Raw genomic sequence first — 14,597 nt, 5'->3', positions numbered from 1 at the left:
TGCACCTTTTCATGGGAGCAGAAAGCCTCATCTTTCCCCCAGGTCATTTTGTACCACTGACCTCGCTAAATTAGCAGCCCAACGCACACTCACTGTTCTCAAGCTGCTTGGGAGGAATCAACTTTCAAAACAACAAAAATCTGAATTTGGGGCAAGATACCTGAGAAAAATAACTTACAGTCTTTCCAGATCCCGTCTGGGCACAAGCCATCAAATCTCGTCCTGCTAGTATAATAGGAATACTGTATTTTTGCACTGGCGTAAGTTTTGTGTAACCAGCTTTCGCAATATTGTTATTCAGTGTCTGACAAAGATTAGCTTCTTCAAAAGTCTAACAAGAAAACAAAGGTGAGAGGTAGTGACTTAAGTCTACAAATGTTTCATTTAAACTCGTTTGCATTTTAATTAGTTCCACTTTATATGTTAATGTTACTTTACAATATGCCCCCACTTAAAAGTAAATATCGAGAGATCATCTATAAAACATGAAAAACTGATAAAGAGTGGCTCACTATGGGTACAAGTATCAGTAGAAAACATAGGGATCTCCTTGTAAAATCACTTCCCTAAAATACATTTTTTCCATATACTTAAGAGGCAAACATTTTACGTCCCTAAGAAAGGGATGCCATTTAGTAAATTTAAATAGAGTTTTCATTCTGGTTTGGGGGGGTAGAGATGAAATAGCAATTCTGACACAGCAATGAATTCTATGGTAAATGCAGACATGATTCTTAACTTTTGGCCTAATATACTACATACTAATGGTTAAATATTTGTTATTTAATAGCAGCTAAGAGAAACATACCATGTATTTAAAACACACAGTTTGCCACCCTGTCAATATATAGAAAATTTTTACACTAACCAGAATTGCTGGTGGTGCATCATGTCCCGAGACTTCCACGAGAATAGTATCGTATTTGTCAAAGTTGATGCCTGTCTGGTAATGTGCGAAAATGGAGTCCTCGTCTTCAGGCGGAGGAGGTGGTATATAGGTCACTTTGGGTCCTTGGAATTTAAACAGAAAACAGAGTTTTCATGACGAAGAGAAGTAAAGCAAAGGGGAAATAGAAGCATCACATTTGAAATAGTTGGTAACTTTCCAGTATTTACCATGAAAGTTTTCACTATTCAAAAAAAAGTAGATTTCTCTTGATTTAAATACTTTCCCTTATTACAATACACATGCATGGACAGCCAACAAGTGTTACTATACCTTGAGGGTCAGTACTTTCTCCTTCCGCTTCTGATTTCCAAGAATCTTACAAGAAATCAAACAAACAAAAAGGATATTTTTAAAATGCAAGGGTAAGAAAATTCTTATAGAAATCAAGTATTTATCAGGGCTTATACTTACTCTTTCCAGTGCCTGTTACTACTTCTTCATTTAAACCTTTATAGCCACCTATCACAGAAATGCAAGTGACAATCAGTCAAAATACAAAGCTGTGCAGACCTTGGTTTTCGTTCCTTAACTACACAGAAGGCAAGTTCTGAAGCCTCTCCTTTCAAATAATACTTGTAAAACTTCAAAGTCCAGCTAATACAGACTTTACATTTATGGTTTCTCTAGCTTTCATACAAGTCCCTGAGTGGTTCAGTTCCCCCATTTATTGCTAACCCTGAAGCAGCTCCAAATAAAGGCCTGGTGATCTACTTCTGAGAAGAAGCCACTGAATGCCCTATGGAAATTGTTCTACTCTGACAATCGAGAGGTTGCCAGGAGTCAGGATCCAGTCCACAGCATTGCTACATGTGATCTCATTTCCCTGAATATCATTGAAATCCTTCTTCATATAAGATGTGAGCATTTTAATTTCTATATAACACTTAAATATATATGATATAACCTTGATAAACATTTTCAGAATATAAACCATGTAGATACACATATATATATAAATATAATACTGTAGCTTACCTCATGACAAAGTATTCTTGTTTTAATATAAGAATCTATACATTTGAGTATATATCAATCTTTAACATAATATCTTATTTATGGCTATATCATTTATTAAGTTATTTATTGGTGAATTTTATATAATTTACTTTTATTGTAAACTTGAATTAACATCCTTACACATCATATTAAATTACTCTACAAAAATATGTGTAAAACATCATGTGTAAAAGCAGTAACAATTACCTTTAATTTCAAAAATTACATTTAGATTACAAATTTAGTCGACTGTAAGTAAACTAAGAACTCACCTCGTCCACTGCCATTGCCACTTCTACTTTGGTAAGTGTCACCGTTACCTGGAAGGCAATGATTTTCAGAATACAAAGACCATCCATGAGAACATAAACCACACAGCTAGTTCTACTCAATCTCTGCATTAGGAAGGACTCCTACTGTCACAGCCTCGCCATTTCTGAATTTAAATAGAAATATTTCCTTCATCCATACATTTTTCAAGAACAACTGTGTTCGCCGTGTTTCATTTTCTCCTTAAATCTTTCCCCTATCTCAAAATCCTTTCTTTGAAACCTTCATTTACTTTCTCCAATTAGAAATATACTTCACATCTCAATTTAACAGTGAATAACACAGAATTTACAATGTACTAATTTTATAGGGGAGGTAAATTTTATGCACATTTCTGTCTACATATCTAAAAACGGATAAATTCATGAGCTTAACTCATGTATTTAAGTATATGCTAATTTTACTATTCCTTGAGTTAAAGGCATATGTAATGATTAATATTCAGTTAACAACTCTATTTCTCACCTGCACCACTTAATGTTGGTCTTTTAGAACCAAAAGGGCCACCAGTGCGTTGTGTCCCTTCATCTTGCTCAAATTCATTACCTAGATTTGTAGATAATAAAATTGGATTATGTTGTTTTTATGAAGTTTTAAAATCATTCAATACAAAGAAATATTATAGCACTAGATGTAAACATGGGGGATAAATTAAAATATCGGGTTGAAATTTCACAAGAACACAAATAAGCACCTCTATAAGCATCACAAAAAGTCTTTTAGTTAAAATTACTTGCTTCATAATTTTTTCATTAAATTTTTTTTACAAACTGCATTTTACAAAAGTAGTTTGGGCCTATGTTATACCAAAATATTAAGAGCAGCTTAAATCACCTCCAAGGAGGAGAACTATTACTGCCCCTAAAACTTGACATTGGTGTCATCTCATTCCTTATTCTCCATAATAGCTCGGTTCTGACTAAAGCCAAATAGATCTCACCAGTCCAATCCAGGAGCCATTTAGATCGTTGTACTTTTTTAACTGAAAACTTCACTCATCTGAAATTTATTATTCTATTTTCTAAAACCACTCATCTGATCTCTGATAAGAGATTCCAGACTTGACTTCTGAAGACAGTATCTCACCCTCCCCACAAGGTGTGATGACTGAGGAGTTTAAAGTGGAAGCCACAATGGTAGAAGACATATTTTGGGAAGCAGAGTCATGAAGCAGTCCACTGACTTTTAAGGTCAGGCATCACTATGAGCGTCTAAGACTCTCATTAAACACTAGGTAATATTAAAGAACAAAACTTCTTAAAATTTTTCACATATTCCAACTTCACGGATATGCGATTACATGTGTATAAAAAAAACATTGTAAAGTGGGTACTTATTATGTGCCAAGTACTGTGCAAGGCTCTTCTCATGTAAATCTCGACTAACAACCTTCTGTGATCTAAGATTTTTATCATTTCTTCTAAGAAGCACGCCATTTGCAAATCATTACTAACTTGAACTTCCTAGGCCAAATCCTCCACGGCAACCTCGGAAACTACCTCTTCCACCTCTTCTGGGAGAGCATGAGTCACTTCCATCTTGAAATCCTAAGACATAAAAACACACGTAAAAAAAAGAGCAAAATGAGGCAAAAAAAAATTGGGGGACGTGGTATACAAATTAAGCCTTGCATAAGTCACTGACTTTAAATAAACAATTTATTTTAAGTCAGTAACTACTTACTAAAGAAAAAATGCTGTATTTTACCTATGAACAGTCAATTTTAGTAAACTAACTAGAGCAGCAATGGCGAAAGAACTCACTGTGGCTTTGGGAATCAAAACTAAGTACAACTAAAAGGGAAAAGTGTCACATGAATAAAACACTAAACATTTCCACATCTACAAGACTACCTGCACTTGGAAGGTACTAAGTATAAATCCAGGAAAATTGGAAGTCAAAAAAAATGAACTGGAACACATAAGGATTAACATCCTAGGCTTCAATAAACTGAAATGGGATGATCTATTAAAGTGTGAGAGGACATCAAGAACATCATTCAGGAAGAAAGCAAAAGGTCATTCAAAAGACAGGTAATAAAAAAATTAAAGTGAATATCAGAAGAGAATCTGAGCTTTCTCTTAATTACAGAGTAAAGCACATGGAAGAAATGATGGAAGTCAAAGAGCTGAATAGAAAATTTCAAAATCAATTTAATTAAAAAAAATTTTAGAGGAGCTGATACCAAGGGCTTCAATAGAAGGTAGAGGTTTAGAAAATGATGGCAACATATGAACAAATATGCTTGATACAATTGATGTATGGAATGTTATAAGAGCTGTAAGCGCCCCAATAAAATGATTTTTTTTAATGTGGAACAGAACTCAAATCATAAAAGGGAGGAGGCTTATTTGGATAGAAATTGCTGGGAGCCCCCTAACTGTGGCACTAAATTACCTTCAGATCTATAGCTAAATTTACCCTCATGTTAGAATGATCAACCGTTTAAAATAAAAGGGTAGCATTTACCCAGGGACAAAGTTCAGAAGGAGGAATGGACAAAAAAACCAGAGAGGAAGTAAGATAAATGATGGAAATAAATCCCTTATATATGAGATAGACCCAAATATAACTGTATTGTATTCTGTCTCATTAACACAACGATCACTAGTCCTGCCTGGTTAACATCAGAGATTTACAACACAGAATAACCATATCACAGCACAAAATAGATGGTAATTACATAACACTGAGAATTATGGCCTAGCTGACCAAAACTTGGGGGGATCACAATTTAATCTTTAACACCCTGGTACTACTCCAATTTCAGTAGAGTCAGGATTGACTCAGGATGACTGAGTACTGCTACACTCGAATAAAAAGCCAGTTACAAATTTCCTCCACATGAAATCTCCAACGATGCCATTCAGAGATAATGACATCTCAGCTCATCTACTGTAATGGTCCAAACCCACACAGTCCTCATCTGTCCGTTCTGGTGGGGAAAATCTAGTACTGTCATTAAAGAGGAGAAGCACCACCTACTCAAGAGTCAGGTATGAACGACAGAAAACATATTGCCCAAGTATTTCTCTCCAATTATTTTTACCACCAGAATTTTTTCATCTATTCAAAAATTTGTTTTACCAGCTTAGTATGTCTTAAACAAAAACTGTTCCAAAATCTGTGGTCCTTACCACCTCTCCTGGAAAAGCCTCTGTCCCGTGTTTGATTATCTTCATTGCCATTAGACTCTTAAATAAAAATGTAACATGTGAACAGCATCTTAGTAACAAACTTAAAAGATGCAATATCTAAATAAGACCACACTCAGAATACTAGTAAGTATATTCATTAAAGTGAAAATACAATTTAATTTTTAAAATAACTTTTACAATAAAAATATTTAGTCAATTCCATATACATATCTTCTAATGTATCTGAATATTAAATGTAAAATATATTAAGTGTAAAAATTGATAACCCACTATTTTACCAACTTAAACTTGGTACAAGTCAAGAAGTAAGAAGTTCATAAATTGGTGCTTTCTTAAATACATTCAAACTTTTGGCCATTCACGTTATATTACCAGAGTCCTTAAACAGTGGTATGAAGATCTTCACAACACAGAAGTATCTGGAGCTGGTTAAAAATATATTTCCAGGCCCCATCCCACAGATGCTTATTCTGAAAGCTTGAGCTGGAACCAATCATTCCAGTTTAATGCCCTGATGAAAATTTGCATTTCTACACTAGAAACACTGAAAGAGAAATCTTGTTAAAATGCAAAATGGAGGTACAAATTCTCAGCAGGGGCTGAAATTGAATGAACCCTGTCTGAAAGTAGAAACTGATAACAAGACATAGACTTTCAATAATTTAAAAATTGTTATTAATTAATATACTTCTTAGTCATACCTTTTAGCTTTCCAAAAATTTTAACAACTCCAATCATTGTTGGGAAACACAGAGATGGCTTTTGAATTTTTTTATACATGTCATAGTGTTTACTTTCTGAGAACTCTGACAGCTTGGAGGCTTAAATTCCTGTATAAATGTCTTAAGTCGGTTTAACATTCAATTTTGCTTTACAAAACATAAACACTGAAAATCAAGCTCCCACGGAAGCTGTTGCCAAGGTAAGACAAATACTCTTCTCTTGATGTGTATGACAAAGAGCCACCTAACATTGTGGTAACTTTCCTAGAAGCAGGATTGAAAACTACAAGGAGAATTTGATCTCTCCTCATACCGTATATACTCGAGTATAAGCAAAGTTTTTGCAGCACATTTTTATGGTAAAATTGGGTGCCTTGGAGGATATTTGGGTCAGCCTATACTCTGATACATATGGTAATAGGAGACATTTATCTTCTGGCAGTTCATGGTACTTTCTGCATTAATTCTTCTGGGGTCTTATTCACTGTCTAACCTTCTTCATGTGCATATTGGTATCTATTGCTCCAGGTGAGAGGATTTTTGTTTTCTTTTTTTCTTTTTGTTTTCTTTACAGTGGTTCTCAACCTCCCTAATGCTGCAACCCTTCAATACAGTTCATGTTGTGGTGACCCCCAACCATAAAATTATTTTTGTAGCTACTTCATAACTGTAATTTTGCTATTGTTATGAATTGGGCGACCCCTGTAAAAGGGTCCTTTAACCCCAAAGAGGTCGCGACCCACTGCTTTACAATGAGCTGGAACCTCTGGTGAAGTAGCGCAAGGTCAACAGTTCAAGCCCACCAGCTGCTCAGTGGGAGAAAGGTAAGGCTGTCTGCTCCTGTAAGTATTTACAGCTTCAGAAACACCTAGTGGGCAGAGTTCTACCCTCTCCTACTTATTATGGGTTGGAAATGACTTGATGGTACTGGGTTTCATATTGAGTTGTAATCCATCCTGAAAGTTGTAGTCTTTGACCTTCTCTGGTAAATGCTTCAAGCCCTCCTCATGTTCAGCATGCAAGGTTAGATCAGCATGCAAGGTTAGATCTAACAAGCATTCCTCCGATCCTAATGTCGAGTTCTTCTTCATCGAGTCCAGCTTCTGGAATTCTTTGCTCAGCATACAAGCTAATTAAGTTTGGTGAAAGAATACAAACCTGACGCACATCTTTCCTGATGTTCAATCACACAGTATTCCTCTCTTTGGTTCAAATGACTGTCTCTTGGTCTATGTCTATGTACAGGTTCTGCAGGAGCACTGTGAGGGTAGGTTCTGGGATTCCCATTCTTCATAATCTTACCCATAGTTTATGATCCATTCAATCTAATGTCTTTGCACAATCAATAAAGCACAAGAACGAATCTTTCTAGTCTTCTCTGCTTTCAGTTAAGATCCATCTGATGTTAGCAACAATATACCTCATGACACATCCTCTTCTGAATCCAGCTTGAATTTCTGGAAGCTCCCTGTGAGGTACAGCTACAACTAGCATTGACTTATCGTCACCAAAATTTAACTTTCAGGTGATATTGCTGATAGTGTGATAAAATTTTCAAATTCTGTTATCTTTCTTTGGAATTCTTTATCATATGCTCTCTCTTAAAAGGTAGAATGCTGAACAAGTCTTTTTGGTATAGTGTCCTGTGTGCTCCTTTAATCTTTTTATGCTTCCTGCATCATTAAATACAGGAAGATGAGGCTTTCTACTCCAGAAATAGTCTGAGAAATCCACAGGGGCAGTTCTGCTCTGATGTATAGAGTCACTATGTGTCGGAATTGACTTAATGGCAGCGAAACATTCTGCCTACAGAATTCTTCAATAATGCAACTTGAGGCTTGTATTTTGGTGACATTACTCCATTATGTTTTTATACTCTGTACTCCCCTAATCAAGGCTTTAGTATTTTTCATTACAATTTCAATGTCATTAATTTAAGCAATATTGTCATGACTTTGTTCCACTCTCATGTATTGATTTATTTTAGTCCAAATGAAGATCTGTGTCCCAAAGAATATTTATATGCATAAGTGGAGTTTAAATTGTTGTCTTACCATTATTTCTACTCTTCATTTTGCCTTAAGATAGTATAGCACTCAAAAATTATACCTAACAGATTAACTAGGGCAGAAGGCAACAGACTAAATTAGGATCTTGAATTGTAGATCAACAAACAGTACTATCTTTAATAAGATTCTAGCTATAAATCTTTCATGAAACTGCGATTAAATATAAAGGAATGGGATCCATTTCTCATTAGTATGTATTTATGGCTTAAAATTTAAAAGTCACAGCAAAAATATTGAGCTTACCTCTCCAAAGACCAGTGCTATCACCTTCTTCAAACTTGCTATTTAAAAAACCTATACAAAATATAAAATGAAATTTGCAAATTGCTGCAAACCATAATTATTTTGCCTCAATGGTTTAAAACATAAAATCCTTCAAAATGTAGGTCATTTTAAAATAAGAAAAACTGCTTATAACTACAAATATATAAATTTGGGGTGAAAACTCATATAAACTGTAATATAATTTTGGTCTTGTGTCAACTTATCAACCTCCATTCTCTTCATGTGTAAAAGCAACTTTCTTTTCAGTCAATTTTGTATTGTTTCAAATGTAATACTCTACATACACTGGGAAAATAGGGTTCTAAGTTAATATGAGCACTATATAATTTCTGTGGAAAAAATACTAAACTTTTACACATTAATTCATAATCTTCTCATCCGCCACAGTGTAATACAGCTAAAATGCAATGTGGTAATATTTTTTCCTCTTTCATTAACAAAAATTCCATCCGTGCCAAATTCTTGTTTACCAAATTAAAATCCTTTCAAGTCCTGCCTTCAAATTTTTCATCAAATTAACACCTATGCCTATATTTATGTCTAGAAAATGAAATGTACACACTTTCTGGTTTATTATAGGAAATCGGCAGAGAGGGGGGGAAGGGAGACTCCGGATAGGGCAAGATATGACAAAATAGCAATCTGTGGTTTATCAAGGGCTCATAAGGGAGGGGGGAGCGGGGAGGGAGGGGGAAAAAAAAGGAGGACCTGATGCGGAGGGCTTAAGTGGAGAGCAAATGCTTTGAGAGTGATTAGGGCAAAGAATGTACGGATGTGCTTTATAAATTGATGTACGTATATGTGTGGATTGTAATAAGAGTTGTATGAGCCCCTAATAAAATATAAAAAAAGAAAAGAAAAAAAAGAAAATGATTAGGGCAAAGAATGTACAGATGTGCTTTATACAATTGAGGTATGTATATGTATGGATTGTGATAAGAGTTGTATGAGCCCCTAATAAAATGTTTTTTTAAAAAAGATCTTTCTACAAATGCAAAACAAAAGCATGAACAAGAAAAAACCTAAAATTTTCAATCAGTCAAAATTTTACTGTAAAATATCATAAACAAGAACTTACCTCTGTTTCCAAAACCTTTTCCAACTCCAAAACTACCCACTGTGGGTGGATTCTCTCTTGAAGTAGACTCACCAGCATCTGAAACAATAAACTCTTCATCATATAAAATTAAGAGCATCATCAAACAAGAAATAAATCAATCTTGGAGAAATGGATTTTAAGGACAAGAGAGTGTTATAGAAACTAGCACTTTTTTCTCTCTTAAAGTTTACAGTTTTTAAGATTAATATTACAACAGGATTACAGTTAAAAGGTTAATCATGTTGGAGTTACATAGGTTCATTTGAATATTAAGATCATTGGATACATGAAAGCCAAGACAGAGAACTCTCAGAAACAATAACAGTAGTAATGGTTCCCTGAGAGTTTAGGAAGAGGGGGCGGAATTGGAAGCTGATAGCATTGATGACACTGTAACCCCATCCGACGGGATCAAACAATAGAACTGTATGTGAATGGATATATTTTATGGATAAGATATGGCAAAAATAAATAAATAAGGGTTCCTGGGGGTTTGGGTAAGAGTGGGAGGGAATAAAGGTGAGCTGATACCAAGGAGTTCAAGAAGAAAATATTTTGAAACCGGTTGTGGTAGCAATTGTACAATACTACTTTAGGTGATGGAACGATGGAATATTATGATTATCTGTCAGAGCTCCCAATGAAAGGATTTTTAAAAGGGGGTGGGGGTAATGAATACGACTCTTTCCCCCTTACCCACCTCTCCATAGTATTGCCCCATGCACACTTTATCTTAAACTATATAACTCTGAACACTACACATCTTAAAACCATGTAATTCTCCATACACCATTCTGCAAACTTCCAATTCTTTGAACTTTTGCATATGCTGTTCCTTCAGCTTAATTCATTGCTTTCCTATCTTCCTACTCAAACTCTTTCACTCCAACAGCCTTGTTCAAAGTCTTCCTTCAGCTCATCAGTCAGAATTAAATCCTTCCTTGAAATTCCAATAGTATACTATGAGTATCACTTCTCCTCTTTTTTTAGCCATTTTATTGGGGGCTCATACAACTCTTATCACAATCTATACATCTATTGTATAAAGCACATTTGTACATTCATTGCCCTCATCATTCTCAAAACATTTGCTCTCCACTTAAGCCCCTGGCCTCAACTCCTCATTCTTTCCCCCTCCCTCCCTGCTCCCCGCTCCCTCATGAGCCCTTTATAATTTATAAATTATCTTGTCCTATATTACACAGTATCTCTTCTCAGTAACATTCTTTGTTTTCAAATAATAATGTGAAGAATCATCAGGGCAGAGATGCTGCAGCAAGACTTCTTATTAAAAAGGGGTGAGGGGAGCAACCGGAGCAGCAGAGACATAACAAATAACCCTAACTGGCACTACATTGTCACTGGAGAAAATAAACACACGTGCCTTTGTGATACTCTTAAATTACATTAGCTCTCTCTGTAATATCCTAGCACAGAGGCATTAAAGGGATTTGTGAAGCCCTAAAATCATGTGCAAAACTGTGTGTTCAATTATGATGATTTCTACCAGGTAATTTCCACCCGATAATGAATGGTAAGAAGCAAAGGCTGTTTAGTACTCTATCACAGGCTATGTAGGGTTATCAGTGTTACAGAGCCGACCTCTAAAACACTCTAAGCCTCCAATGAATCCCTTCCGACCATCGCTGAGGGACGTGAACATCCCTGTTTTCAGAGAGCATAGTGAAATACATTAGGGCAGATGCACTGAGGTCAGAATGTGTTTTATTATTTGATCTTCCTTTTGACCCATTTTAAAGCTGTTTCTGCATATAATTTTTAAAAAGTAAAGGGGAAATACATGTGGATTAAGCCCCTGGGGAATCCCCTCTGACCAGGCACCAGGGATGTGAACAGCCTTGCTATCATGCAGAGTGCATCGGCATGTGGTTTGTTGCAGATGCAGTTAGGTTAAAATACAGCACCCTATCATTTAACCTCCCTTATGATCCGTTTAAATTTGATCTAATTTTTAGTATTTCTACTTTATTTTCTATTGGGTGTTTTATGTTTTACTTTGTTATTCTTGTTAGTTTTATTTGTTTAATGTTTTTCTGTATGTGAAACCCACGATAAGTAAATCTATAGAGGCAGTAACTAGATTCATGGTTCCTTGGGGTATGACAGGGGAGGTTGGGGGAAATGCGGAGCTAATAACAGTGAGTAAAATAATGAAGAAAATGTTCTAAAACTGATTTTGGTAAGGGATGTACAACTTTTCTTGATGTGACTGGACGATTGAATTCTGTGATGTGTAAATTTTATGCCAATAAAACTGTTGAAAGAAAACATTTTACTAGATATTTAAGTTCTACTGGGGAGAATTCAGAGATTAAAACAAATGAAAACATTATATGAATCATAAGGGAAAGAAGTTTTACTTATGAGTCCACAGTTTTCCAATTATATAGTTATAAAGTATTTTTAAGTATAGACAAATTCTTTTCATATATTTAATGTGAAGTTCTATCTAAAACATAGAGATAACAGCTTGTAATGAAGTCTATATTAGCGATAATTTTCTCAAGAAAAGCCTTGATACAACTAATGTTAAAAATATAGAAGTCTGCATCAAAATGTAGGATATAGATAAGATGGGGAGACATCTATGTCAACTGGCATATTATAGCCCACAAAAACAAACTCACTGCCATCAAGTCACTGCTGACTCAGAGCGACTCTTCAAGACAAGGTGGAACTACCCCTTTAGAGGCTCTGAGACTGTAACTCTTTACAGAAGAAAGCTTCATCCCTGCAGCAGAGAGGCAGGTAGTTTCAAGCTGTTGACCTTGTGGTTGGCAGCTCAAGGTGTCTCCACTATGTACCACCAGGGCTCTAGATAGTCCACAAAGACAATGACCTATAGATACCCAATTGTGGTGAGTTTTAAAAGATAGAGAGAACAAGATAGCTAAGATGCAACTATTGGCCTCCCCATCCAAAAGAAGTAAGGGGAATAAAATCAAAGACTCAAACAATTAGCCCAAAGAACTAATGAACTACATAAATTATAGCCAGCACTACTAGGAGAATTAGATGGTATCCAGCTAATAAACACTACTACTGACCTCTCTGATCAGTATCACAAAGTCTTCAATAAAATTGGAGAGGGGGTGGGGGGAAGAGAACAAATTTCAAAATCAGAAAAATAACCAGACTTCCTGATGTGCGAAGGACTGGTGTGGTGGAGCCCGAGATCGTCCTTTACGCACCATTTAAGCATGAAACTGAACCTACTCCTAGAGGATAACCTGTCAGTCTGACAACAGGCAGGTCTATTAAGTAAACAGTAACTAACACTCAAGAAAAACAGACTCCCCGGAACAATTATCCATATGAGCTCAGAAGAGCAACAGTATGTGTTGGACAAAGCACAACTCACAAGGTAGGGTGGGGCAGGAAATGAGGAAAAATGGATACAGGAAACCCAAGTAGGAAAGGCACCATGTTAAGAACGTTGAGGGACTAGTAACTAGTGTTGGGAAACAAAATGTATACAATTGTTTAATAGGAAATTAATTTGTACTATAAGTTTTCATCAGATAAGTTTAAGTACCATACAACCTACCTAAAATGAGATTTTAAATGTAAACATTAAATATTCTGAATGAAACATTAAAGTATATTCTATTTATAAAACTAGCAAGAAAAAAATCACAAAATCCAGATTTGAACTTAACAATTATATGATCCAAGTCATCAAAGTATCTTACTTAATGTTCATGCTTTAAATAAACAAACAAGCTAAATGTATATTTGAAAACTAAATTACTTCCACATTGAAATATAAAATTAAAATTTCTGTTAATTGTAGCTAAACCCGAAATTAAGTTTTCCAAATGTCAGATGAAACATTCTAACTCATAACAATCCTATAGGGCAGAATAGAACTGCCCCACAGGGTTTAAAAGTAGCAAAGAAATGTCCAAGTTTAGGAAAAAAAACCTCGTAAATGTAATACTCATGGGGTAACTGAGGTAACAGAAATGCTTCCCATTCTTTTTCTGAGAAATAAAAACTCTAAAGGGATCTTCTCGACCTCATTTCTGAAACCTTTTCATTCTATTTTAATTGCAAGAAATTAAAGACACATTTTAATGTAATGAATAGAAATTTATTTCCTCACACTTTAAAGTCACTCTTTGTAATATTTATAACAAATGCTTTCACTAAGGAGGTTACCCTCACTAGGAGATTAGGATTTGTGCACCTAGATGTGATCCAGTTGTGGAGATTTCTCAAGAGTAGGCAGGCTGCTGTTTTTGGAAAGTAAAATTTTCTTTAACAACCAGTGTAAGAAATATACTATACAAGGTACACAGCACATATATAAATATTCCCAGTATCTGTACCAATGGCATGGTGGGGCATCAAACCTCCACCTAAAATTCACAAGGTGGGTGGGGGGGGAGATTCCTATGAGACGGAGGCAGTGTCAATTACCCACTAATCCACAGTGAACAGTTTCACATCTTTTCACCACAATCAAAGTTCAAAATTGTGGTGATAATTGTGAAACTCTTCGCTGTAGATCAGTAAGCAAGCATAAGTAAGCCTGTGCTTACCTTGTTTAACGGGTAGTCCATTCGTTGTGAGGGAGTTATATTTGTTCAAAAACTCACTAAGAAGCACCTGTAAGACAACTTTTTTTAACCCAATCTATGTAATTAATCTGTTTAATCAATTTACTCCCGAATATCCCTAAAACAGGGAAAAAGAGTATCCACTGGTATTTGAAACAATCATGAACATACAATCCCAACAAAGTCTACTATACTCATCTTTATAACATATTTAGCTGTGCATCCTAAGGGGAAAAAAACTTCATTCTTTTACTCCAAAGATTGAAGAGAGACTGAGATACTTACCTCTGTTTCCTAAACTCCTCCCAGAGGCAAATCCACTTCTCATGAAATGATCGCGTTGAGATCCATCATTCATTTCTAAGCAAGTAAAATTTTGAAGGAAGACAGAAAACAAGAATTTCCT

General features: G+C 35.4%; 1 protein-coding gene across 1 annotated transcript in view; it reads right to left on the bottom strand.

Annotated features, from left to right (window-relative positions):
- The window catches only part of DDX4 (DEAD-box helicase 4), a 55,489-nt gene that overhangs the window by 20,278 nt on the left and 20,614 nt on the right, over nt 1-14,597 (bottom strand). Inside the window, exons 4-14 of the mRNA XM_075543021.1 lie at nt 14,477-14,551; nt 9,588-9,665; nt 8,468-8,518; nt 5,413-5,469; nt 3,730-3,822; nt 2,741-2,821; nt 2,218-2,265; nt 1,361-1,408; nt 1,220-1,264; nt 869-1,011; nt 179-331 (exon numbers count right to left, since the gene is read on the bottom strand). Coding sequence (XP_075399136.1) covers nt 179-331; nt 869-1,011; nt 1,220-1,264; nt 1,361-1,408; nt 2,218-2,265; nt 2,741-2,821; nt 3,730-3,822; nt 5,413-5,469; nt 8,468-8,518; nt 9,588-9,665; nt 14,477-14,551 — 872 coding nt within the window. The remainder of the gene's footprint in view (nt 1-178; nt 332-868; nt 1,012-1,219; nt 1,265-1,360; nt 1,409-2,217; nt 2,266-2,740; nt 2,822-3,729; nt 3,823-5,412; nt 5,470-8,467; nt 8,519-9,587; nt 9,666-14,476; nt 14,552-14,597) is intronic.

This window comes from Tenrec ecaudatus, chromosome 2 (assembly GCF_050624435.1).
Source record: "Tenrec ecaudatus isolate mTenEca1 chromosome 2, mTenEca1.hap1, whole genome shotgun sequence".
Taxonomy (NCBI): Eukaryota; Metazoa; Chordata; class Mammalia; order Afrosoricida; family Tenrecidae; genus Tenrec; species Tenrec ecaudatus.
This window is presented reverse-complemented; position numbering and strand designations above follow the sequence as displayed.